Source organism: Myxine glutinosa, chromosome 1 (assembly GCF_964187855.1).
Source record: "Myxine glutinosa chromosome 1, kmMyxGlut1.1, whole genome shotgun sequence".
Classification (NCBI taxonomy): Eukaryota; Metazoa; Chordata; class Myxini; order Myxiniformes; family Myxinidae; genus Myxine; species Myxine glutinosa.
The window spans coordinates 164,324,559-164,351,787 of NC_136261.1; the positions used below are offsets into that span (position 1 = coordinate 164,324,559).

Consider the following 27,229-nt stretch of genomic DNA (forward strand, 5'->3'; position numbering starts at 1 on the left):
GGACAGAAAGAAGGAGGATGTGTGACAGAGTGGCCCAGGTTGCCTTGAAAGGCTCACATACAACCCCCCCGCCCTCCACCCCCACAAAAAACACTGTATTGTGCAGGAGTTCACCCTCTTTCAATGCTCTTCCATCAGTAATGCAAAAGTAAGTCAAGATTTTTGGAAAAACACCATTAAGTGCAAGTGATAGAAGTTAAAAAAGAAACCATAAAGCAATTATCGTGGATGTAAAGTTAGATGTGTTAATGCGGGATGAAGCAGGTGAAAAACTTAGCCGAGGTCCACACAATAGTACAAAATCAAGGCGATGGGGTGAGTGCAAGAGCGTCAATCACACTCTCTACTGAGATGCACCTACTGCAATGCACTGCCAGTCGTGTAAATCCAATCAAACGATTTTCTCATACATACTTGAGCCATGGAGGGGGATTGAGTTCCCTTTAGCCTCTCCCACCTGGTTGCGTCAATGCAGAGGAACGCATCTATCTACACATGTAATAAATGTCTGTGCCAATCAATCAGTGTGTGTGTGTCTCCTCTGTAACTCCAAAACCATGAAACCGAGCGGGCTGAAACTTTGCATGCATACTAATGGAGGGGAATGGGTGGAGGGAGAGGGTGGGTATGATGTGGTGGGAGGAGAGAGAGGGGAAGGGGTGGGTTGGGAGTCAGGAGGGAGGGTGGTTGGGGTGCGAGAAGGCAGGGGAAGGTGTGGGTTTGGAGTCAGGAGGGAGAGTGGTTGGGGTGGGAGAAGGCAGGGGAAGGTGTGGATTTGGAGTCAGGAGGGCGAGTGGTTGGGGTGGGAAAAGGCAGGGGAAGGTGTGGGTTTGGAGTCAGGAGGGAGAGTGGTTGGGGTGCGAGAAGGCAGGGGAAGGTGTGGGTTTGGAGTCAGGAGGGAGAGTGGTTGGGGTGGGAGAAGGCAGGGGAAGGTGTGGATTTGGAGTCAGGAGGGCGAGTGGTTGGGGTGGGAAAAGGCAGGGGAAGGTGTGGGTTTGGAGTCAGGAGGGAGAGTGGTTGGGGTGGGAGAAGGCAGGGGAAGGGGTGGGTTGGGAGTCAGGAGGGAGGGTGGTTGGGGTGGGAGAAGGCAGGGGAAGGTGTGGATTTGGAGTCAGGAGGGCGAGTGGTTGGGGTTGTAGAAGGCGAGGGATGGGGGTACCTTGAAGAAAAGACTCGTAGCCACAGCATATTTTGGACCAGGCTGTATTTAAAAAAGAAATTAGTGTTTTATGTTGTAATAGAGTTTAGAAATCAAGGAAGTCACAAAACATATTGCTTCTTTCATTTTAATGTGAAACAATGATTTAAAAAAAAAAATCAAGAATACATATTTATCATGATTGATTTGAACACGTTAATTTTATTTATTTATAAACACCCTGTGAAAGCTTTATTTCCAGGTTTCTTTTACAAATAAAGTATAAATTCAAAATCCATCCACTGAAGTGTTTGTTCCAAATCGAAACTCATGTTGTCTCATTTAAACTATTGAAAAAATAGTCTGAAACAGTCTTTCATTGGACAAACATCAGAAAGTTGGCATTTAAACGTTAAAAAAATCTTTACCATATTATTACTTTTTACAGTCATATTCTTACTTTTTGCATCCTCCTCATGTGTTCATTTGCAGGGGTGGGTATGTTTAAAGGGATAATTCTGAAAATAGAGAATGGCCTGGAAATATTTTGGAAACGCTTGTTGTACGTACTAAAAGTTAATTGCAACAATTACAAATGTTACGCCAAAAAGCTGGGTTGCTATTGATGTGCTGCATTTTACAGTAAAACGATTTCACAGTCATTATTCCTGTTTAAAAAGCTGATATTTCCAACTTTCCTGTAAAAATGCCATATTCAACATTGGAAAAAGATAGTTTTATAACAGTTTATGGTAATGATGATTTTATTTTTTTTGGAATGCCACCTTGGCTGAAAAATCTAGAGGGCTTTTTTTTATTCCTGGGGGGAAAAGGGTTGATTAATTGTATTAATTTGGTTAAAATGCAAACTTTTCAAATGCTTACATCGATCCGCAAAAATGGTCTTGTGCTTAGTGCAGTTAGATGACCATATCAGTGATGACATTTCTGTGGAAAGATAAACAAAGAATGAGACCTTTTATGGTGCCTCTCTAAAGCTCTGCCCGAATGGATAGTTCTGGAGTTGCTCCGGCAACTTCCTCCGACATCCTTTTCCATTCGGAATCCTCAGCCTCTGCATGCTTGCAGCCACTGGGTCTCTGTTGTACTGTCAATAGTCCCTGGTTCAGCAAAATTGGAGCCCCGCAAAGGTTGTGCGGTAGTGGTGGTGATGAGACACAAGACGTGCTTGTGAATGGCTCCGAACCTTCTTTCTCCTCTTCAGCTTGCAGTAATGGTGTGCTGGAACCTTGGTTTGAGCTTGAAGGTGTGGTGGCCCGTGGGAGTTCAGCTGCTGGTATTACTGTTGAAGCCACAGTGACAGGGCCTGCACTACCTCGGCCAGTACTAGCTGAACCACTGGCGCTGCTATGGGATCGGCTTGGCTTGGTGGTTACCTGACCGACTGTTGTTGTAGGAGAAGATACTGTGGGGTTAAGGCCTGAAAATGTATAATGTACATTGGGAGAAGCACTTGACATTGCATAAAATGTGGGTTGCTGAGCAGCCATAGGATAACCAGTGGGGGGTGAAGGTACAAAATGGTAAAAATGTGGTGGGTAGTGATGCTGAGTTCCAGGGTAATGGCTCACGGAAAGTGCATTTGCATAACTTCCAAGTGAACCAGCACTGAGAGACGTAGTTTGCGTAGTGTTTGCTGAGCCTGCCATAGAACGACTACCACCAGAGCTTGCTTCCCAGCCAGGGGGAGTCCCAGTTGCTCCAGTTACCACCTTGACTGGACCTAGTGATCCTGAAAGTAAAGCCTTGTTCGCTCCAGCCACTGTACCATTAGCTCCAGGTCCTGAGCCAGAACTACTGCCGCCCCAGTCCGAACGTCCACCTCCAGGGTTCACAGCGGCTTCCCAGAGTCCACGGGTGCGGGCATGAAGGTCAGAGAAGTGTGGTCTCTTGGCAGGAACCTCCTGCCAGCAATCACGCATAATGGAATAAACGGCTGAAGGGCAATCATCTGGGCAAGGCAGTAGGCGGCGGGAACCAATTGCTGCCACCACTTCAGGATCTGAGTGGTCACCATATGGTCTCTGCCCCCATGAGAAGATCTCCCAGAGGAGCACACCATAAGACCATGCATCTGATTCTGGAGAGAACTGGCCCTGGAAAACCACCTCTGGGGAAGACCACCTCACTGGAAGCAAGGCATTTGGACGCACCCGCACATAATCAGAGGCATAAGCCGCACGAGCGAGGCCAAGATCCGAGATTTTCACATGGAGACGCTCCCCAACCAGGACATTGCGGGCAGCAAGATCTCTGTAAGTTTGAGACGACAGGTGATATCTGTTTGTTAGCTCAATTAAATGCCATTGCGATCATTTCTATGCTTTCAAATATCTGGACTTGCAATTTTATGAATTTTATTCCTTGGTGTACAAGTTATTATGATGCCAATAAACATATTTCATGAGTCCAGTGTAACTTGTGTTTGAAAGTTGATGCCCATTGTTAATTATTTCTAGCCCTTAAGATTGTTGTGTTTTTGTTTAACACTCGGAGCAAAAGCAAACGGTAACACACATCCCTGGAAAAGGCCAATTCAAGAATATCAAAAAATATCATCGTTGGTGATTCTCTTCCCCGCCTTGAAACGTACAGTGCATTCAGAAAGTATTCAGACCCTTTCACTTTTTTCACATTTTGTTATGTTGCAGCCTTATGCTGAAATCGTTTAAATTCATTTTTTCCCTCATCAATCTACACTCAATACCCCATAATGACAAAGTGAAAACAGGATTTTCGAAAGTTTTGCAAATTTTTTAAAATAAAAAACTGAAATATCACATTTTACATAAGTATTCAGACCCTTTGCGATGACACTTGAAATTTAGCTCAGGTGCCTCCCATTTCTCTTGATCATCTTTGAGATGTTTCTACACCTTGATTGGAGTCCACCTGTGGTAAACTCAATTGATTGGACATGATTTGGAAAGGCACACACCTGTCTATATAAGGTCTCACAACTGACAATGCATATCAGAGCAAAAACCAAGCCATGAGGTCGAAGGAACTGCCTGCAGAGTTCAGAGACAGGATTGTGTCGAGGCACAGATCTGGGGAAGCCTACAAAAAAATTCTGCTGCATTGAAGGTTCCCAAGAGCACAGTGGCCTCCATAATTCTTAAATGGAAGAAGTTTGGAACAACCAGGACTCTTCCTAGAGCTGGCCGCCCGGCCAAACTGAGCAATCGGGGGAGAAGGGCCTTGGTAAGAGAGTGCACCAAGAACCCGATTGTCAATCTGCCTGAGCTCCAGAGATCCAAACAGTTAAATCTTGGTTTCATCAGACCACAGAATCTTGTTTCTCGCAGTCTGAGAGTCCTTTAGGTGCTTTTTTGCAAACTCCAAGCGGGCTTTCATGTGTCTTTCACTGAGGAGAGGCTTCCGTCTGGCCACTCTGCCATAAAGCCCAGATCGGTGGAGTGTTGCAGTGATGGTTGTCCTTCTGGAGGTTTCTCCCATCTCCACACAGGATCTCTGGAGCTCAGTCAGAGTGACCATCGGGTTCTTGGTCACCTCTCTTACCAAGGCCCTTCTCCCCCGATTGCTCAGTTTGGCCGGGCGGCCAGCTCTAGGAAGAGTCCTGGTTGTTCCAAACTTCTTCCATTCAAGAATTATGGAGGTCACTGTGCTCTTGGGAACCTTCAGTGCAGCAGAATTTTTTTTGTAGGCTTCCCCAGATCTGTGCCTCGACACATTCCTGTCTCTGAGCTCTGCAGGCAGTTCCTTCGACCTCATGGCTTCTTTTTTGCTCCGATATGCATTGTCAGCTATGAGACCTTATACAGTCACGTGAAAAAGTAAGTACACCCCATGTAAAGTTTTGACTTTTTCAACATATTTCAACATACAGCTATTTGATCTTCATTTCAACAATATTGATAGATAAAGGTGATATAATATAACAAATATCATGAAACATTTACATTTTGTAGTCCATTGTATAATATAAATAAACATAAATGCAAATTTCACATGTGGAAAAAGTAAGTACACCCCTACATTTATCACTACTTCAAATACCTAAAATTAGAATCAGGTGCACCAGCTCAGGTGCAAATGATGAGAACATCGTTAGAGAGGATCTTGGAGGAACCTGTCTTATTTAAACCTCAGACATTTAGTTTGGTTTGCTCTTTGTTGTTGAAGTGTGTGGCGTCACCATGCCAAGATCAAAAGAGCTCTCTGAGGCCTTCAGAAAGAAGGTTATAGATGCCTACGAGTCTGGGAAGGGATTTAAAAAGATCTCCAAACAATTTGAAATCAATCATTCGACTGTCCGGAAGATCATCTACAAGTGGAGAAGATTCCATACAACTGCCAACTTGTTCAGGCCAGGCCGCCCCAGCAAGTTCAGCCCAAGAGCAGACCGCAAGATGCTGAAAGAAGTCTAAGAACTCCAGAATGTCATCACGGGACCTGCAGGTAGCTCTTGCCACTGTTGATGTCAAAGTGCATGAGTCTACCATTAGAAAGAGGCTGCACAAATTTGATGTACATGGGAGGTGTGCCAGGAGGAAACCTTTGCTGTCCAGAAAGAACATCAAGGCAAGACTAAAGTTTGCCAATGAACACCTCGGCAAAGACCAGCACTTCTGGAACAATGTGCTCTGGACAGATGAGTCAAAAGTAGAGCTATTTGGCCACAGTACCAGAAGACATATTTGGTGAAAACCAAAGACAACATTTGACCACAAGAACCTGATACCAACTGTAAAGCATGGTGGTGGAAATATTTTGGTTTGGGGCAGCTTTGCTGCATCAGGGCCTGGGCAGCTCACCATCACATAATCCACTATGAATTCTTCATTGTACCAGAGGGGTGCTTGAGGATAATGTGAGGCCATCTGTCAGAAAGTTGAAGCTCAACCGAAGGTGGACCTTGCAACATGACAATGACCCTAAACCTACCAGTAAATCCACCAAGGAATGTCTGAAAAGAAATAAATGGAGGGTTCTGGAATGGCCAAGTCAAAGCCTGGATCTGAATCCCATCGACATATTGTGGGGGGATTTGAAACGAGCTGTGCATGCAAGAAACACCTCAAACATCATACAGCTGAAAGAATTCTGCATGGAGGAGTGGGCAAAAATTTCTCCCAGTCGATGTCGGAGACTGGTAGGCAGTTATCAGAAACCCTGACGAGGTTTCTGCCAAAGGGGGAAACATCACCTATTAGAGCCAGGGGTGTACTTACTTTTTCACGTGACTGTATAGACAAGTTTGTGCTTTTCCAAATCAGGTACAATCAATTGAATTTACCACAGGTGGACTCCAATCAAGGTGTAGAAACATCTCAAAGATGATCAAGAGAAATGGGAGGCACCTGAGCTAAATTTCAAGTGTCATAGCAAAGGGTCTGAATACTTATGTAAATGTGATATTTCAGTTTTTTCTTTTTAATAAATTTGCAAAACTTTCTAAAATCCTGTTTTCTCTCTGTCATTATGGGGTATTGAGTGTAGATTGATGAGGGAAAAATGAATTTAAACGATTTCAGCATAAGGCTGCAACATAACAAAATGTGAAAAAAGTGAAGGGGTCTGAATACTTTCTGAATGCACTGTAAATCTTGAACGGTTGTTGAAATATCATGTACCCAAGCCAAGTTACCGAGATGTTTGCCATTAGTGGGGCAACTTAGCATAACAATTGTGCATTTTGTGAGGAAAGCACCAAATTTGGCGCACTAGTAGACTATCCTATTATGAACAAATTTGGATATTGGGCCATCTCAAATTCAGCAATTTTAAAATTCTCAAAAATTCTCAATTTTTTTTTCTTCAAAATGGCCGCCACTCATGGCATCGAGTTATTCACATACTAGTGAACATCTGTTTACTGTTTGGTATGATATCGAAATTGTTCTGAATCAGTGACACAGTCTGCTCTGTTAATGTTCTCTCAATTTTGTGAGCACTCTCCCTCACACACACACACAAAGCTGTGCATTCAAGTGTGGCCTTTTTGCACTTGCAACGCTTCACACAGCTCTTCTTGCACTTGCACGATACTAGCTCATAGCAGGTGTGGACTGCTTTGGGTAGCTTCGTCCAATGTGGCTCGTACACCCCCTCGTCATTCTTGACCCAGCCCCAGCTGGTTGGATGCAGCCTTTGGCCAAGCCAATAGTGATATGTATGTTTATCATTGGTTTTCATTCAGAATCTGTGTCTTAATTAGACTAATTAGTTCACTTTAACTTTTTTTTCTCAACCAAATCAAATTGTCACTTTCTTTGACCATTATTGGACCTTTATTAGTAAATAAACCTTCACTGTCAACCTGCAGTCCTCTCCAGTAAAGCAGATATGTATCATAACAGTAACCGCTGGCGGCCATTTTGAAAAATGGCTGCCATAGCCATCAGGGGCTGAATCTGAGATGGCCCAATATCCAGATCTTTTCATAATATGATAGTCTACTAGTGTGCCAAATTTGGTGCTTTCCTCACAAAATGCACAATTGTTATGCTATATTTGGCTTAGCTGCCGGACTACGTGGCAACGTAATTCAGCCAATCACAACCATGATCTAATCAGGTTCAGATAATTTAATGAGGAATAGATATCTGCAATATGAAAGCTAAATGGTCAACGGTGTTTGAACTATTGCATACACAAAAGTACCTGGACAGATGATCGATACAAATGAGACTGTGAGCATCAGAGTGGGAACATGGAATTTTGGTGCAGGCCGGCAAAGGGAGATAGTTGGTGGACACCATGATGAGAATAAAGGTTGATATTTTGTGTTTACAGGAGACAAAATGGACTGGAAGAGCACCAAATAATTAATTAGGGGAATACTACAACTTGTATTATTGTGGAGAAAAGGGAAATAGAAATGGAGTTTAAGTGTTGGTGAAAGATGAGTGGAAAGAGAGAGTACTGGAAATAAAGAGAATCGGGGGCAGGTTGGTGCCCGTCAAGTTGGTGACGGAGAAAGGAATGCTGATGTAATTTCAGCACGCATGCCCCAAACAGTGTGTTCAGACCAGGAGAAAGATGCATTCCATGAGCAGTTAGAATATCTAGTCAGAAGGGTACCAGCTGGAGAGAACATTATAATTTGTGCAGACTTAAATGGCCATGTCAGACAATGAGTGGGTGGATACAAATTGGAACGTGGAGGAAGTGAATATGGGGAGAGGATTCTTGAGATTGCTCAGAGCCTGAGCTAAATTCCCTGTGAATACAGGGTTCAGGAAGGAGGATGCCCCTTGTTGAACAACCATTGACTTACAAAAGTGGAGGTAATAGTAGCCAGATTGATTATGTTTTGGTATTAAGACAGAGTGACAGGACTCAGGTTATGAATTACAAGATTCTATTGTGTGACGCAGAAGTGAGCCAACTGAGGCTGCGGGTAATGGACATTGAGGTGAAGAATGAAAAGACAAAAGGTGGGTGTGAGAATGGGGAACGTTCAACTGTAGAATTTGACAGAAGAAAAGTTGGCCCTCTTAATACAGGAATTCCAAAGAAAGCACAGTGAGTCATATGAAGATGGAGAAGTACAAGGAATATGAAAGAAACTCTTGTTAAGGCTGCTGGAAAGATGGTGGGGAGAACAAAGGGAGGAAACCCAAGCAGCACAGGAATGGTATGATAAATTAGAAACAGCAGAGAGTGAGAAAACAATTTACAGAATATCAAGAGCGAGGCAGAAGCAAAAGCAGGACTTTCCTGGGGGAGTGTGTAGGATTGTTGTCGTATAGCCCCGGACAGTTCTCTCGAACAAGCATACGGCATGTAGACAGCAAATCGATCTTGCAGGCGTGACCCAGAGGCCCCCACATCTAGGATGGTGTACCCCGCCTTCACAAAGTCAGGGCCACGATAGAGAGAGAGAAGAGGGAAAGGGCCGGTCTATGTGGACCGATCAGCCCTCTGACTGCGACCGCGCTGCCCTGACAAATCCAGGCAGCAGGGAAGAATGGGGAAGATTTGGCCCCCGACTTGCATTGGCGGGTACAACCACCCCAATAGTTGTAAGTGTGTAGAGTAAAATATGATGCTGGCCAGATCCTACATTTTGGTGATAGAAGAGGTCGGACATAACTATGGACTCCATTACTTTGTGTATTATGGGGAGAATTCTGATCGTTCTGTAATTGAGGGCATCAGTTTTGGAATCTTTCTTGGGGATAGGAGAGACATTTGCAACTTTTCAAAATGGGGGAAGTTACCAATGGAATAATTACCTGTAAAAGAGAGAGGAGGGAGGGTATGATATAACTGAAGCACAGCTCCTGAGGATTCGAGCACTTGTGCCATCAGGATCGGTTGTGGTAGAGGCATCCTTCTGGGTAATCAACTTCTCCACTATGGTGGGTAGGTCCTCATGTCCGAGCAATATCTTTGCCTTTACAATGAAAGGAAGGAACCGAGTTGAGACATTCGGCCTTTTTTGAGCTGAGTCAGAGGTGAGATGATTTGCGGTGAATATGGGGTTGGAGGGGAAGTACGCACCAGCGATGGGCTTGACAAGCCAATATCAGGACATTTAGGAAGTTGACTGGTTGGCGAGTTTGGCCTTGAGAAGAGCAAGATGTAGTTTTCTGGCTTGCCTGAGGATGGACAGACACACTTATTGAAAACCTTTTGGAGTGACTTACAATGGCCGTCAATCAGCTTAACCTTCCATTTTGAGGGAGCGAGCTGTTTGACTTCAGCCATCTCAGCACATGATGGAGTGAACCACGGGCTGATAAATAGAATAGCCGCAGTGATGAACTGGTGCATGAGAGAGTGGCTTTTTGTAAAAGTATTCCCAAGCATACACAATATCACATGTTATGGCGACAGAAGCCCAAACCTTTTACGAGAGTGCAGATTGCAGTCCCTGCCAATTATCCTGTGCAAACAAGCAGATTATGTTGTGTTGATGCCTCTCTCTCCCTCTTCCCCCCTCGCTCTCTTGAAATCTAGAGTTGTAAGCTTTGGCAAATGGTAAGAGGGGCACAGAGGAGCAGAGGTTGTTTTGTCATTACCAGATTGAGGTGTGAGGACACATCAGTTACAGAAATCCGGTTTGGAAATTTTGATATTGGCTCAAACATGTTGAGTTGCAGAAGGCGTAATCTGCAATGACATCGCTGGTTGTTGAAAAATTGACACCCAGCCAGCTGGCATGTTGCTGCACATGCGGAACAGGTAGGTGTGATAGATGATTATGGGTTGATCCATATTCGTGGAAATTGAGGTGAATAGGGAAATCTTTCTGCACAGCCGAACATTATGTTGTTGTGACGACATATATACAGCTCGAGATATTCCAGTGGGCTCAGAGACTGAGACAGATAGACTGACTGAGGGAGTGTGTCAATAGACATGGACTTATTGACATTGGCAGAAATACCACAACTGGGATGGAACGGGGTTTTTTAGAGAGAGAGAGAGAGAGAGAGAGAGAGAGAGAGAGAGAGAGAGAGAGAGAGAGAGAGAGAGAGAGAGAGAGAGAGAGAGAGAGAGAGAGAGACAGACAGAGACACACACCAAGACACAGATACAGAGAGACACATAGACACAGAGAGATAGAGAGATAGAGATAAAGGGATAAATATAGAGAGCCAGAGAGATATAGAGATAGAGATACAGAGACAGACTGAGGGGAGAGGTAACTCACCTACTCATCATTGAAAGACACCATGGTATATCTAATGTCCAACAGCTAATCCTATCCCATTGGTCCCCAGATAAATGTCCTCCCAGGGTAACAACATTTTATTACTATCCTATCAGCTTGCAAAGCAACAATCTGACATTTTATACTCAGGCCGATAAACACAGAAAGACAGACAGACGAAGTTTTTTTTTTGGAACTTGGAGGGAATTGCTTTGAGATAACGTTAGAAAATTTACTACATCTGAACATAAATAATGTGATGAATAGGATAATCAAGGCCTGATATTTAAATTTTGGCTGCGCTTATGGAACTTACCTGTGTACAAAATGCCCTGTGACCAGGTACTCCATGCCAGCAGCCACCTGTGTGGCAATGCTAAGCATGTCACGATGCTCGATTGAAGAAAAACATGGGTCAACAATACTTGTATCCCCAACACCTCGTCGTGCTACCCTCATTGCTCCAGCTGAGACCAGGAACTCCCGGAGGTCTCCACCACCACCACAGGGAAATTCAAATACGAGGCAAGGTGGCCGGCCAAGAAGGTTCTGTAACAGAAAGGTAAATTGTCCATCAAGTTAAAATAATTCAGTATCAATTCAGATGAACTGAATTCTGCAGAATGAATTGCTTTCCGATTAGCAATTTGCAGAAATCGGCTTTTTTATGTGGAATGTACAGATATTTGCAGCCAAGGGAAAACAATATGTTCACAGTAACCTCTGACCTCTGATCACCTCTGATCTGAGTGTTCACCTCTGATGCGATCTGTCTGTTTACGTATAGATCCATCCTAAATTAAAATGTAATTGAAACTGTTATATGATGCAGAGCTCTCCTTGGGAGGATATTTTGCTTGCAATGTTGTTGTTTCATATGCAGCCTGAGGCTACTGGTTGCATCATTTCTGGAAGAGCGGATGTGCCGCTGATGCAGTACCCCTGTTGCCAGTAAGCTGGTACTCATTTTGCCGACCTCGGAAGGATGACAAGCTGAGTCAACCCACATGGTGTTATTTAAACGGCACGACAAGGGTCAAACTCAAGACCCTAAGATCTTTAGCCGGCCATCTTGACCGTTAAGCCAAAACCAGGCTTTTGCTTGCAACAAATTAAAATTTAAATAGATTAATGGTCAAATTCGACATTCTCTGTATGAAATGAGAATCACATTACCCACATTGCATCGTTACCAAAGGTGGATGGAGGTTATGTTTTCACCCCTGTTTGTTTGTCCGTTTGTTTGTGATCAAAATATCTCAAAAGGTTGTGGACGGATTTGGACGAAATTTGGCAGAGATGTAGCATATGGGACAAGGACGAAATGATTCGATTTTGGTGAAGATCCGGATTCGGATCTCGCTACTAGAATTTTAAAGTGATTCTTCACCATTGGGAGATCGGGACAAAAACGATACATAGCAGGATATCTCAAAAAGTTATGGAATGATTTGGACGAAACTTGGTGGGGAGGTTGTGTGTGTGACGAGGACGAATCGATTCGATTTTGGTGAGGATCAGGATCCGGAACCAGCTAGTAGAACTTTTAAAGTGATTCTTCACCATTGAGTGATATGGCCAACCAGGCGGAGGTGTGCTCTCCACTGAGTGCCGTCGTAGCATTATTTGAATATTCCGCCTGGCGAACGGTTTACGTTTTGTATCTCAGAGTAGACCAGAAAATCACAATACAGAATCACATTTAATCAAAATCAATCACAGGAATCACCACAGGTCCAGACTTTCATACCCTGATCTAACCCTTGTTTTTGGCCACATCAGTCAATGGTGAAGAATCACTTAAAAAATTCTATTAGCCGGATCCGGATCCAGATCTTCACCAAAATTGAATAGACAATCATTTGGTATATTTTGCATCATTTTTTTTTTTTGCATTTTTTTTTTTTTGCATCATCATTTCTTTTTTATTTTTCATCAATCGTTTGCATAATTTGGTATATTTTTGGTTCACAACTACTATTCTGGCGTCAGGCACTGACAGGCAGCAAGGAAAAGCAGAACAATTAAAATCAATATTAAAAAAAAGAATATTCCATGACTGCAGAAACTTTCTATTAAAAATAATCAAATTATGAAGAAAAGTAAAAAAAAAAAGTATGAAAAAATAATCAAAAATACATTGTTCAGAAGAAAAGGTCTGGAAAAGTAAGAAAAGGTGCGGATGCCTGTCGACTATGTGGGTGACAGAGGAAGAGCTGTGACATGGCCATAGAGTTACGTTTCAACCACCAGAGGGCATAGTTGGATTAAATCATGTCCAGATTAGAAGGCTTGTCCACCATCATTGTTCCGGGCAAAATTGTATCTGAAACCAATCTGAAGTACTTGAAAGATGCCGGAAAGCTGCGCTTGCTACGGTTGTACCAACCGAAGGAGGAGAAACAGTGGAATTTCCATTCATAAGTGAGTAGTTATAATAGAGTACATAAGTCATACGATGAGGAGGAGTTAGTATTACTTCACTACTAGACCATGACCATGTTAAAGTTAACCATAGTCATAGACTGACTAACATCAACATTATTTAATCCAAACAACCGACGAGTTGGTTCAATCATGTATCAGTTCAACATTGAAGCAAATAATAGGAGAAATAAATATAGGACCGCGGGTCATGAAGCTCACCTGGATCAGGAGCAACAGTCACTCAAACCCCTTGCAAAGACCCTCTTCGACCCTGACTTTTTATGCCGTAAACAAACTTTAGCACATCGGGGGTGATGATGGTTGTAGTCGAGTTTAATCGCAATTGTGTGTGTAGTTTCGAAGACGACAGCAAATACCTATTTTGGGAGTCGACTCCTCCCCCAGCCCTGCTCACCTCCGTTAACCCCCATAATGAGCGCAGATTTTGATATGGGAAATACACCTTCGTTTGGCATCAGATATGAAGCCTGTTGCCAAGTTTCAACAAAATCGTGTTTGGTTGAAGCGATAATGACTGAAGTGTTTAACGGACATAGACTCACTCACTCATTCGCTCACTCACTCATTCACTCACTCATTCATTCACTCTCATTCATTCACTCATTCATTCACTCACTCATTCACTCACACATTCATTCACACTCATTCATTCACTCATTCATTCACTCATTCATTCACTCACTCATTCACTCACTCACTCACTCACTCACTCGCTCATTCACTGACTGACTGGCTGACTGACTGGATTACTTATCTACAGACACTGCCTGCTTGATCACATAATTTCACCAGACTAGAGTCCAGGTTAGCGAAAACAAGTTCATTTACCTGGTGAAAAGTCAGTGGTTTTAGGAAGCCTCACAAATGCCCGTACATGGGTGTGGTGGGGAATCCATTTATTCTATATCAATTAATTATAAAAAGGGGGAAATCTTATATATAATGGAGCAAGTGTATGTATGTATGTATGTATGTATGTATGTATGTATGTATGTATGTATGTATGTATGTTTGTCCGCCCTTCACCCATTGGTTGGACAGCTGACCTGACTCTACCCACAATTGTAACCTGACATACTTAACCTAAAGCACCCAGAGGGCCCAAAAGCCCTCCCCCCAACCCCCTCAACCCCACCTCCCCCCCCCCCGACGACCCAAAAGACCAAGAAGACCCTGCGGACCCAAAAGACCCCAAGGACCCAAAATACCCCAAGGACCCTGAATACCCCAAAAGACCCCGAGGACCCAAAGGAACCAGAGGAACCAAAAGACCCCAAAGACCAAAACGACTGAAATTACCCTGAAGACCCAATGGACCTCAAAGACCCAAAATACGCAAAAGACCCAAAAGGCCCCGAAGACCTAAAAGCTAAAAGACCAAAGAGACTGAAAAGACCCCGAAGACCCAAAGGACCCCAAAGACCCAGAACCCACAAAATACCCGAAAGACCCAAAAGACCCCCAAAGACCCAAAATATTGAAAACACCCCAAAGACCCCAAAAAACATGAAGACCCATAAAGACCCACAATACTGAAAAAAACCCAGAAGACTGAAAAGACCCAGAGGAACCAAAAGACCCGATGTCCCAAAATAATTCGGTTTCCCTCATAATACTAATAAAAATAATAATGATAATAATAATAGCTGGCGAAGCCGGGATTGCCAATAATAGCTGGCGAAGCCGGGATTGTCAATAAACGCGTACGTCTTATGTCGAAAACCTGATTATGCCTTGGCTTGAGAATTCTGAAGCGCATTGGAGGCCGCCATCTTGCGGATGCGGAAGTATGCATAACAAATTGAAAACGTTCAATAGGAGTTTCTTTCACCCGTCTTTGTTTGATTCACAATCTTATGCACCTCTAATTTATTATTAAAATACTTTAAGACCAACCTCGGGTCGCACGGGCCTGGTTATCTTCAACGAAACGCGTCACCAAACACCGGACCCAATGAGAGTCGAGCATTTGCAAAAATATTTCTAAAACCAAATCACGCACTGGAGGCCGCCATCGACCGGATGCGGAAGTTTGCATAAAACAATTGCGAAAAAGTTAAATAGGAGTTTGTTTCACCCGTCTTTGTTTGATTCACAATCTAATGCACCTCTAATTTGTAATTAAAATACGTTAAGACCAACCTCGTTATCTTCAACGAAAATCGTCACCAAACACCAGAACCAATGAGATTCGAGCATTTGAAAAAATATTTTTAAAAAGCTTATTATGTGTTTCGGAGGGTGAAAACGGCGTCAAATATTCAAAAATTGACGAAGAATTATTTTTTAGAAATCTCGTGGCCGTCGGGGATAGTTTTTCACGGCCAGAAATACGGTATAAGCGGTTTACATATTTAGTTTAGAAATACGGATAGTTTTTCACGGCCAGAAATACGGTATAAGCGGTTTACATATTTAGTTTAGAAATACGGATAGTTTTTCACGGCCGGAAATATGGTATAAGCGGTTTACATATTTAGTTTAGAAATACGGATAGTTTTTCACGGCCAGAAATACGGTATAAGCGGTTTACATATTTAGTTTAGAAATACGGATAGTTTTTCACGGCCATAAATACGGTATAAGCGGTTTACATATTTAGTTTAGAAATACGGATAGTTTTTCACGGCCGGAAATATCCGAAGTTGAGACGGAATTCACCGAATTAATCACTGCAAGCTAACGTCTTCTGGTGGAGGAAGCTGCCGTGCCCGGAGAGAACCAGTCCTGACAGCGACTGAAGTTAGAAGACTACACACATACTGTGAAAACGTATGTTAAGCCCAGTTAAAATTTCTTAAAATAGGCCTTAAGCTAGCACATCATATAGTTACTTCCTTAAGCTTCTTGTGACATTTATTGTATGCAGGTATTGGGTAGGACTGTCTGCTCTTCTCTTTTACCAAGTCTTACCAGGTACGGTACCTACTACACCTACCTACTACCAACTACCTAACCTACTGATGCCATAGTGATGGGTAAAATAGTGGCAAGAGGCTTTGGCTTCGCCGGCTCATTGCGGCTTTGCAGTCGGTACTAGTAATAATAATCATCATCATAATAATAAGAGTTCCTTTACAAGGAACTTCGATGCAGTTGGAGGTCATTAGGCCTGTTAAAGCCTGCACGCTATTATCAGTACCGGTACTCTATCCGTTTTAAATACTGAACGTCGAGCAAGGAAACAGCCCGGACCATTAAGAGTCTTTGGTATGACGCGATTGGGATTTGAATCGTCAATCTCGCAGACTCAGAGAGAACACTCGATACCATTACAAGAGTCTGATTTAAAATTCCTGTTCCTGTTAGTAATTAAGAATGTTAAAAGTAAATATAAAAAAAGCAAAGTTTAAAGTTTATTCATAATAATCTTTAATCAATAAGTTGAAATTAATTCACAATAAAACTGAATTTAATTCAAAATCTCACGAGATTGTGTTATCTCACGGTTCTTCAGTAAAGATTGCCGTTATGTGAGCAAAAAGACAAAATAAAATAAACCACATAAGGCCATGGTCATTCATAATAAAGGAATAATATGCAACCGGAAGTCCTCAGACAAAGATCTTTTATGGTTCCTCGTCGAGTAGTTTAAGATAAAATCGTCGGGACATTCAAACTGACAGAAAGAATAAGCCTATTGATTGATGTTTAGATCTATTGGTTCAATATGTCAGTCATAATGATATCGCAATAAATATTACCCTTATAGCCTGGCCGTGCCAGACAGCCGGCTTTTTTTTCAATCACTTCGGAGACGAGTTACAGGAATGTTGTTGCTCCGGGAAACGCCCTTAGTGTAGAGGCCCCGTGAATACCAGCGACTGTTTTTCTCCACAGGCAAAAATATCAAAAGTGTTCAAGACTTCTTCGGTAAACCCAGAGTGATGATGTGATATATAATAATGATAATAATAATAATAATAATAATAATAATAATATCCTCAACAAGAGATAGCACAAAAATGTGTTGCACACTTGGAACATGATTGCCCGTAGGGCGGATACTCAGCTAGTATCAATTAATTATCTCATAATTTCTACCTCAAATTGAGTGTAACATCACATAATGCTGGATATGATTTTACATTAATCATTTCACAGGGAATCACTGGGAATCACTGGGAATCGCTAGGAATCACTGGGTTATTGGACTCGATGAAATCCATTATTTAATTAATAATTTCCAAACTTTCCTTCACCATTTTCCTTCATTCCCACGGCAGTGTACGATACTGTACCTTTAGCAGAGAATGTAAATACATTTATTGTATAATACATTTATTTTACATTTATTGTATTTACATTTACATTTACATTACATTTTCATTACATTTACATTACATTTACATTATATGACACATTTACATTACATTTACATTACATTTATAATACATTTATTGTATAATACATTTATTTTACATTTATTGTATTTACATTTACATTTACATTACATTTTCATTACATTTACATTACATTTACATTATATGACACATTTACATTACATTTACATTACATTTATAATACATTTATTGTATAATACATTTATTTTACATTTATTGTATTTACATTTACATTTACATTACATTTTCATTACATTTACATTACATTTACATTATATGACACATTTACATTACATTTATAATACATTTATTGTATTTACATTTACATTACATTTACATTGCATTTATAATACATTTACTGTATTGTATAATACATTTATTTTACAGTGATTGTATTTACATTTACATTTACATTACATGACACATTTACATTGCATTTATAATACATTTATTGTATTTACATTTACATTACATTTACATTGCATTTATAATACATTTACTGTATTGTGTAATACATTTATTTTACAGTGATTGTATTTACATTTACATTTACATTACATTTACATTACATGACACATTTACATTGCATTTATAATACATTTATTGTATAATACATTTATTTTACAGTGATTGTATTTACATTTACATTTACATTACATTTACATTACATGACACATTTACATTACATTTATAATACATTTATTGTATAATACATTTATTGTATAATATGTACAATACATTTATTGGATTCGATGAAATCCATTATTTAATTAATAATTTCCAAACTTTCCTTCACCATTTTCCTTCATTCCCACTGCAGTGTACGATACTGTACCTTTAGCGGAGAACGTAAATACATGTAACACTGAAAAAGTCATGGAGACCGAGTTAATAATGTGGACCTAGTGAATTAGAGCAAAAACTTTCCAGAGTTTTCACATGAAAACACATCCAGACACATCCGGGTTCTCCGAGCCCAGTTGCCCGGAATGGCGATGGCGGACAAGCTTTCTAATGTGGCCATCTGATTTGTATGTGCTGAATGGGGAGCGTGCAGTCTTGTTGGTGGATGTAAGTCGATGGACATAGCATTAGGACTTAAGGTGAAATGGCAGCGATCAATTAATTAAACATATCCTTCAGGCCAGCACCTGAAACTTTAATTGAAGTTTGCCTGTGACAACTGGAGCACCGTGGCGATCTGAGCTTTTTACTCACATATACCTCACTATTTACAACACTCTGAGATTCTTTTTAATTTACAATATTATTGGAAATAAACGGATTACCTTGGTTAGAGATTTCCCGCAGTGCATTATATTAGACCCTGGCCCAAAATTATGGTGCATAATGGTCAAATATATACTGACAATTTCATGTAAACAACGCGGAACCTCACAACCATTTGCAGGTTGTGTTTATCCAGGGCTGTCAGCGGCCATCAGACCAGGGAGTATGAGCTGTTCTTTGTTTGCCATGATGTTCCTTTATATTTCCTTTGGCAGAAAGCTATTAATTTTCTCTATTTTTTCAAAAATGAATAGCAGATTGTACATTAAACAACAGTCAAAAATTCACCAAAGCCCAATAGGATGTGCAATAATATGAGTTTTCATTAAATAAGGTCCTTCAAAGAGTGTCCCAAATAGCCCCACAATCAAAATCACAACTAGAACGGCACTCGGTGGAGAGCAAACCTCCACCAGGCTGAACAGTTTACGTTTTGTAACCCAATGATAGGCCGGATCTGGATTCGGATCTGGATTCGGACCTGAAGCAAAATCTAACCGCTTGTTCTTGTCACATAACCAACTCGTCCACCAAGTTTAGTCATAACTCGTCCACAACTTTTTTAAATATCATGTTATATATCGCTTTTCGCCCGATCTCTCAATGGTGAAGAATCACTCAAAAATTATTTAATTCTCGTATCCGAATCCATATTCAGATCTTCACCAAAATTGAATCAATTCGGTCATGTCACACACCCAACCTGTCCTCCAAATTTTGACCAAATCCTCCCATAACTTTTTGAGATATCTTGTTCACAGACAAACAGACAGACAGACAGACAGACAAACGGGTGAAAACATAACCTCCATCCACCTTCGGTGGCAGAGGTAATCATATAATGTGTCCATATGCAAAAGAACTCACCTGTTGCAATGGAGACTGGGGAGTAGACATAGATCCAGGCCCAGGAACTGGCTGTTGTGTTAATGACACGACACCAACGAGGCAGCAGATGTTGGGGTGCACCAGGTTTGCCATCAGCCGAGCTTCATGGAGAAACTCCTACAGGTGCAGAAAGGATATCTGCTTTAAATTGTTCACCTGGTGCTCCACGTTTACCACCTTCCCCTTATGGTGATCAGAAAGGAAATTTAGATACCCTCAGCTGGGCTTTCATGGAGCATGTGGAGAAGGGGTTAGTTGTGCTTTATTATGTCTGTACCATATTTCTGCTGTATTAAAGTGCAGCAGCTCAATATGCAGACATACAAACACAGACACTTTTCAGCAGATCACAGGAAAAAAAGAATACATTGCATGAAGTTTCTCCATGTTCGACAAGTCTACAATCTACAATCCAAATAAAAATCGAAATCAAGTCAAATCGGACAAAATACATTGCTTGGCTTTTATTCTACTGCTGAAGGCGTTGGTGGAGAATAAGATCTGCCTTCAACTGGGAACTCCTGGAAAGTGCACAATCTGTTGTGGAAAGAAGTTTAAAGGGAATAAAGTGGAAATGACACCCCCTCCACTTCCCACTCCCAACCCATAAACAAGAAAAGCTGAAAACTATAAACTAGCTGAAAAAAAGTAAAGTTACTGACCAGTTTTGCCCTTGTTGTCCTAACAAGGCTGAAACCAGTCGATAACTGCACTTTTCATTCACTTGTGACAGCATCTGACTCAAATTACATTGAACATCTTTGTAATTAGCACTGTGAGAGAGAACCTCTGTGAGCGGCAGACTTCATGTGTGTTGTGGCGGTGACGTCAGGGCATTCATCTCAGCTTGGAGAACGTCATTATTTATCATCATTGCTCCTGGCCGCATGCAATCATGACTCCAGTTTGTGCTTGGTGGTGAGAGATAATATGTTGCATGACATGTGACACTTATCGCTTCCAGTACAATGCAGCAAGGGCTGTATGGGACTCGGTTCCATCACTCTCACCACTCTCAGTTCGGAGGGAGTTACACTGTAACGTGTGTGTGTGTGTTTGTGTGTGTATACACATACACACCACATGACCAAAAAGTATGTGGACACCCGAACATCACAGCTGCATGAGCTCCTTGAACATCTCATTCCAAAATCATGGCCATTAATATGGAGTTGGTCCCCCCCTTTGCTGCTATAACAACCTCCACTCTTCTGGGAAGGCTTTCCACTAGATGTTATAACATTGCTGCGGGGATTTGCTTCCATTCAGCCACAAGAGAATTAGTGAGGTCGCGCACTGATGTTGGGCAATTAGGCCTGGCTCGCAGTCGGCGTTCCAATTCATCCCAAAGGTTATCGATGGGGTTGAGGTCAGGGCTCTGTGTGGGCCAGTCAAGTTCTTCTACACCGATCTCGAAAAATCATTTCTGTATGGACCTCGCATTGTGCACGGGGCCATAGTGATGCTGAAACAGGAAAGGTCCTTCCCCAAACTGTTGCTTCAAAGTTGGAAGCATACAATCGTCTAGAATGTCATTGTATGCTGTCGCATGAAGATTTCCCTTCACTGGAACTAAGGGGCCCAGCCCGAGCCATGAAAAACAGCCCCAGACAACAAAAAACAGCATTATTCCTCCTTCACCAAACTTTACAGTTGGCACTATGCTTTCGGGCAGGTAGCGATCTCCTGGCATCTGCCAAACCCAGATTCGTCCGTCGGATGGCCAGATGGTGAAGCGCGATACATCACTCCAAAGAACGCATTTCCACTGTGGAAACACATTTCATGAAGCTCCCGACAAACAGTTGTTGTGCTGACGTTGCTTCCAGAGGCAGTTTGGAACTCGATAGTAAGTGTTGCAACTGAGGCCAGACGATTTTTGCATGCTGTGCACTTCAGCACTCGTCGGTCCTGTTCTATGAGCTTGTGTGGCCTACCACCTCGCGGCTGAGCTGTTGTTGCTCCTAAACGTTTCCACTTCACAATAACAGCACTTACAGTTGACTGGGGCAGCTCTAGCAGGGCAGAAATTTGACGAACTGACTTGTTGGAAAGGTGGCATCCTATGACGGTGCCACGTTGAAAGTCACTGAGCTCTTCAGTACGGCTCATTCCACTGCCAATGTTTGTCTATGGAGATTGCATGGCTGAGTGCTCAATTATATATACCTGTCAGCATTGGGTGTGGCTCAAACAGCCGAATCCACGAATTAGAAGGGGTGTCCGCATACTTTTGGCCATGTAGTGTATATATCAGCAGAGTACCACCCCCTGGGTGGATCGACTTTGTGCATTACATGCTGCAAAGAGAAAGTAGAGAAAAAAAAAGACGTGTGTGTGTGTGTGTGTGTGTGCGTGTGTGTGTGTGTGTGTGTGTGTGTGTGTGTGTGTGTGTGTGTGTGTGTGTGTGTGTGCGTGTTTGCAAGAAGACTATAGACTATAGAGTATAGATGTTTGTGTGATGGACGCTTAAAAGGTTCTCGATGGTCTAAAGATCTAAAGGTTACCGTTATATTCCAATTGTAGTAAGTGTCTCAGGGGTCGAAAGGGTCTCATTCCTCAAGCACGTAAAGAGTGTCTAAAAAGGTCGAAGTGGTCTGAAGCTCTAAATGGTTAAAGGACCAAACAGTCTAATCTGTCTGAAGGGTGTAAGGGGTCTAAATTGTGTTTAGGTCCAAGGGGTTTAAAGAGATTTATGGAGTGCAAAGGTCTAAAGGTTCTAAGGGTCTAAAGGGTATAAAATGTTTAAAGGGAGAAGGGATCTAAAAGTGTCTCGTGTCAAAAGTGTCTTAAAGGTGAAAGGGGTCTTGGATGTCTTGAGGATCTTGGGTGTCTTAAAGTGTCTTAGGGGTCTTAAGGATATTTGAGGTCTAAAGGGCATTAAGGGTCTTGAGGTCTAAAGGTTCTTTAAAGGTTTTGACGTATTAGGGGTCTAAAGGGTCTTAAGAGTTCTTACAGGTCTATTTTGTTAAGAGGTCTTTTTGCTTTTTATTTTTTACTTCCAGTCCCACTGCCTTTGACTTTTAACTCCTGAACTATGACTCTCCCTTTCTTTCATAAGGTGAGAAAATGAATCGCTCTCATCTACCATGCACCCTGATTTTTGACGTAGCTCTGACACAACACCTCAAACTCACTCCTACCCTATATGAATGTTCGCCCCTATCGGCCTTCACCATTAAGACTAATTTACCATTATCCTTTTATTTATGTAATCCTTGTGGTCACCATAGGATGCCTGCAGTTTGCTTTTTCAGGTGCACCGCCCCAAGCAAGCTCTCCCGCACCATTTTGTTACTGTATTTACCTCATTGTGTCACAAACTCTTGCCAATGATTTACAACTTCCATTAAGGGTGGCTGGATACCCTTTCCTCATCTACCAATGGGTGCGTAATGCTTTTAGAGCAACCAGAATACCAAAGTTACTGAGCACTTGGCTCTCAAGTGAAGAAGCTAGTGTTATAGTGATTGGGCACCTGCCAAAGATGAGCATCCGTTGGGTCCCGCAAAGTCTTGACTGCAATTGACTGTGGAATGGAGTTTGAAGTGACTGAGTTGACAGAATGTGGGTTGGATGGTGGTAGAAGAAGTCCTCGAAAGACCTTCCCAAAAGGAACCTCACCTATCTCCTCCAAGAGCTGGACACAGGAGGGAGGGAGCTCTCGTAGCTTGCATTGCTGCTGAGGTTCGATGCAATGAGAGGGGCGACACAGACAGGAATGCAAGTGAGATAGTTCATAAAATTAGAGCATCCCTCATAAAATATATACTCGGATAAATATATACTCGGTAGGAGGATATGTACTCATAAAATTAGAGCATCCCTCATAAAATATATACTCGGATAAATATATACTCGGTAGGAGGATATATACTCATAAAATATATACTCGGATAAATATATACTCGGTAGGAGGATATATACTCATAAAATATATACTCGGATAAATATATACTCGGTAGGAGGATATACACTCATAAAATATATACTCGGATAAATATATACTCGGTAGGAGGATATGTACTCATAAAATATATACTCGGATAAATATATACTCGGTAGGAGGAGGATTGCATTTTTTTGATTGTGTTGTATTATATTGGAAATGGTGATGAACATTGTTGAATATGGCCCCTCCTGCCTCCAGAGTTGTGTAAAGGTAAAAAGGGCGTCCCGGTAGTTATTCCATGAAACACCACATTGAAGGACACGATAAAACCCTTGTTCAGTAGCTTATATCTTATTATGTGTTTTAGGGTAAGGCCTTGTCTTCCATTAAAATAATACTCCATTGCACCGAATCAATTAAGAATAGCTCCCCTTCAATAATTCCATTTCCCAGCCAAACTCTCCATCTGTGGGTAAAGCAGTTCACAAGCGTGGGGTGCACGCCCTCTCATTTTGCTGCGATAGTGAATATGTGCTCCGTGCTCTGTTTGAACAGGAGGGGCGGGGTCGCCAGGGAGAGGCAAGCCCAGGGCGCGCCACGAAGGGCAGGGATGTTCAGCCCCATGCCCAAATAAGGAAACAAGCCCGTGGCTCGCCACGAGGGGCGTGCCGTCGGCGCCATGCCCAAATAAGGAGACAAGCCCGTGGGATTACCATACAAGGTCACGAAACAGAGCACGGGGGGGAGGGCGGTACCAAAACCGAAGAGGGCGTGTCAGACCCGCGCTGAAGGTATGAGAGAAGGGTGCGACGATCGCTGGGACAAGCTACACGAGGGATACGGCAGATGAGTCCAGGTGCGTAAGAGGGTTGGCAGTCCACCGGGAGAGAGTTCAGAGTTGCACCGGAGTTGCGTGAGAGATACGAAAAGCCTTTGACAAAGAGCCGCTTCAGCCAGCCCCGTTTCAACCAGCCAAGTGACCCTGCTGGCGTGCGCTGTGAAGCCGAATACAAGGACGTGCCGGCTCCTCGCTTCCCGCCCAGAGTGGACCTGCTCGCTGTGCCCTGTGATCCCACCTGCTCATCCCTCCAAACGATTCCTACCCTTCCATCCATTTGCGTACGTGAGTTTGTTCTGTTCGTGCTGTCCTGGGTAGTAAACTAAGTCAGTATAAGCTAGTAATTTGCACTGTGTTACCTGCTTTTTCATGTCCGCTGTAAATACCTGTGACTGCTCTTTTTGCTTATGTGTGTGTAAATAATAATAAACCCCGTTACTCTTCTGTACGTCTTCTTCTTCCTCTTTGCATTCGTCATCTTAGTCTTTTCCCGATTGAATAGCGGTGGCGCGATACGGCCAACGTCTGGGTGAGTCGGGGAACAACTGTTCGGCCGCGGTGCCTTCGCTTGGCAAACAACATCCATATCCGCGGACCGTAACAATTGGTGTCAGAAGTGTCGGATCGGACCCGAAGCGCGCTTAACGCGCTCAAAATTACGAGCTGCTGGAAATTTGTGTTTTAAAGCAAAACCCGAATTTTGAAATCGCGCCATGGCTGGTCAAGGCGACGGGATGCCGGTGGGAGAGATAAACGAGGTAGAATCGACCCAGGACCTCGGGGAAATGTATATGGAGGATGTGGTTGAGGGGGTATCAGGCGCACAAAATGGCGTCCTCGCGCACGTGGGTGTAGCGGCACCAAATTTTGCCGCGCCCGCGACCGTAGCAGCGCCACCGGTGGATTTGAACCTTTTTATGATACAAATGAAGGCCCTTATGGACAAGAATAGTGAGCAAATAAGGGACGAAGCGAGGGCTCAGAGTGAGCGGTTGGGAAACCAAATTGTGGGATTGAGGGCTGATAGTGAGCGAATGAGGGACGAAGCGAGGACTGATAGTGAGCGATTGGGGAGCGAAATGGGGAACCGGATGGATGCTCAGGGTGAGCAATTGGGGGTAATGAGGGATGAAGCGAGGGGTACCGGTGAGGGATTAGACAAGAAATTTGAGGGGTTAGACAACGGGATAAAAGAGGTAAAGAATGGGTTAACGGGGGTGGAAAATAGAATGGCTGCCCAGGAGAATCAGATAGAGGGGGTGAAAAATGGGTTAATGGGGTTAGAAAATAGGATGGAAGACAAATTGCGGGAGATAGGGGAGCAATCCGCCCGAGAAATTAAACAAATGGGAGAGCAGATAGAGGAGGTGAAAATCGGGGTAGAAACCAAACTGGATGCTCAGAGGGATGAATTGGGACAGATGAGGGCGGCATCTACAAAAGAGAGGGAGGAGATGAAAGAGGAGATATGACGAGGTGTAAGTGAGGAGGTCTCGGGGGTACGCGAGGAGGTCTCGGGGGTACGCGAGGAGGTAAAGCGAGGTGAAAAGCGTATGGAAAAAGAGGTGAGAAATGGGACGGCAAAGTTACAAGGGGGAATAGAGGACCTGACGGAGGAGGTGGAACAGCTGACGGAGGGACAAAAAGAACTAACGGAGCAGGTTCAAAGGAACACTGCAGTACTAGGAGGGTTGAAAGCGACACAAAAATAAATTTAAAATGACTTAATAGTGACCCAGAGGCAATGTCAGATGGTACGTGAGGGACTGACAATGAGGTTGGACGAGGTGACAGAGATAATGGAGACGAAGGACCGGCAGGTGAGGACGCACATAGAGACGGTCAAGATAGCCTTAGAGGACGAACTTGAGGAGACGCACCGGGAAATAAAAGAGGTGAAGCAAAAATTAGAGGAAGTGGAAGAAGAGGTGAGTGAAATTAAGAAGGGACGGACAGAAACTAAGAGGGAGATAAAGGAGGAAGTGATGGAATATGTTCAAGGTCGGTGCTCAAATCGTGATGTTGTGCTCACTAACCACATAAAGAGTTTGCAGGTGGCGAAGGAGGTGCGAAGACGAGGTGCCAAGGTGAGTGGCGATATACGAGGAAATGTACATGATGTGAGGGGAGCTTCAGTCGGCTTGGGGGTTGCTTTGGACCCGGGTGTTCGTGAGGGACCAATAGTGAGGTGTATGACTGGTCCGGAGTGTGTGGAAAGAGGAGGTGTGCGAGAATGTCCGACTCTGGGGTGTGTGAGAAAAAAGTGCGTGCCGAGGAGTGAGGGTGCCGTCGAGAGTGAGTCGGTCGTAGCGCGTGTGCGAGGGAGCACATGGAAGCGCGGTGTGGTGAGTGTTACAGAGGGTGTAACGGGAGAGTGTGCACAAGAGTGTGCGCGAGAAAGGTGTGTAACGGACGGGTGCATGAGGAAAGAGTGCGTGGTCAAGAGTAAGGGAGAATGCACGCCTGTGGTGAGTGTTACAGAGGGTGTAACGGGAGAGTGTGCACAAGAGTGTGCGCGAGAAAGGTGTGTAACGGACGGGTGCATGAGGAAAGAGTGCGCGCTCGAGAGTAAGGGAGAATGCACGCCTGTGGTGAGTGTTACAGAGGATGTAACGGGAGAGTGTGCGCAAGAGGGTGCGCGAGAAAGGTGTGTAACGGACAGGTGCGTGAGGAAAGAGTGCGCTGTCGAGAGTAAGGGTGAGTGCGTTGTCAAGAGTGGTAGTAAAAGTGGTAAGAGTGACAC

At 43.1% G+C, this 27,229-nt stretch overlaps 1 protein-coding gene across 2 annotated transcripts in view; it reads right to left on the minus strand.

The window, feature by feature from the left end:
- Nucleotides 1-1,272: 1,272 nt before the first annotated feature.
- The window catches only part of LOC137430847 (inactive tyrosine-protein kinase transmembrane receptor ROR1), a 290,148-nt gene continuing 264,191 nt past the window's right edge, over nt 1,273-27,229 (minus strand). Inside the window, exons 9-12 of one of the 2 annotated variants that reach the window (XM_078779503.1) lie at nt 23,235-23,435; nt 19,736-19,873; nt 11,104-11,336; nt 1,273-3,412 (exon numbers count right to left, since the gene is read on the minus strand). In XM_078779503.1, the coding sequence (XP_078635629.1) occupies nt 2,131-3,412; nt 11,104-11,336; nt 19,736-19,873; nt 23,235-23,435 (1,854 nt within the window). In that variant the 3' untranslated portion in view covers nt 1,273-2,130. Of the gene's footprint in view, nt 3,413-11,103; nt 11,337-19,735; nt 19,874-23,234; nt 23,439-27,229 lie in introns of both variants that reach the window. The other variant, XM_078779501.1, reaches the window with a different exon arrangement.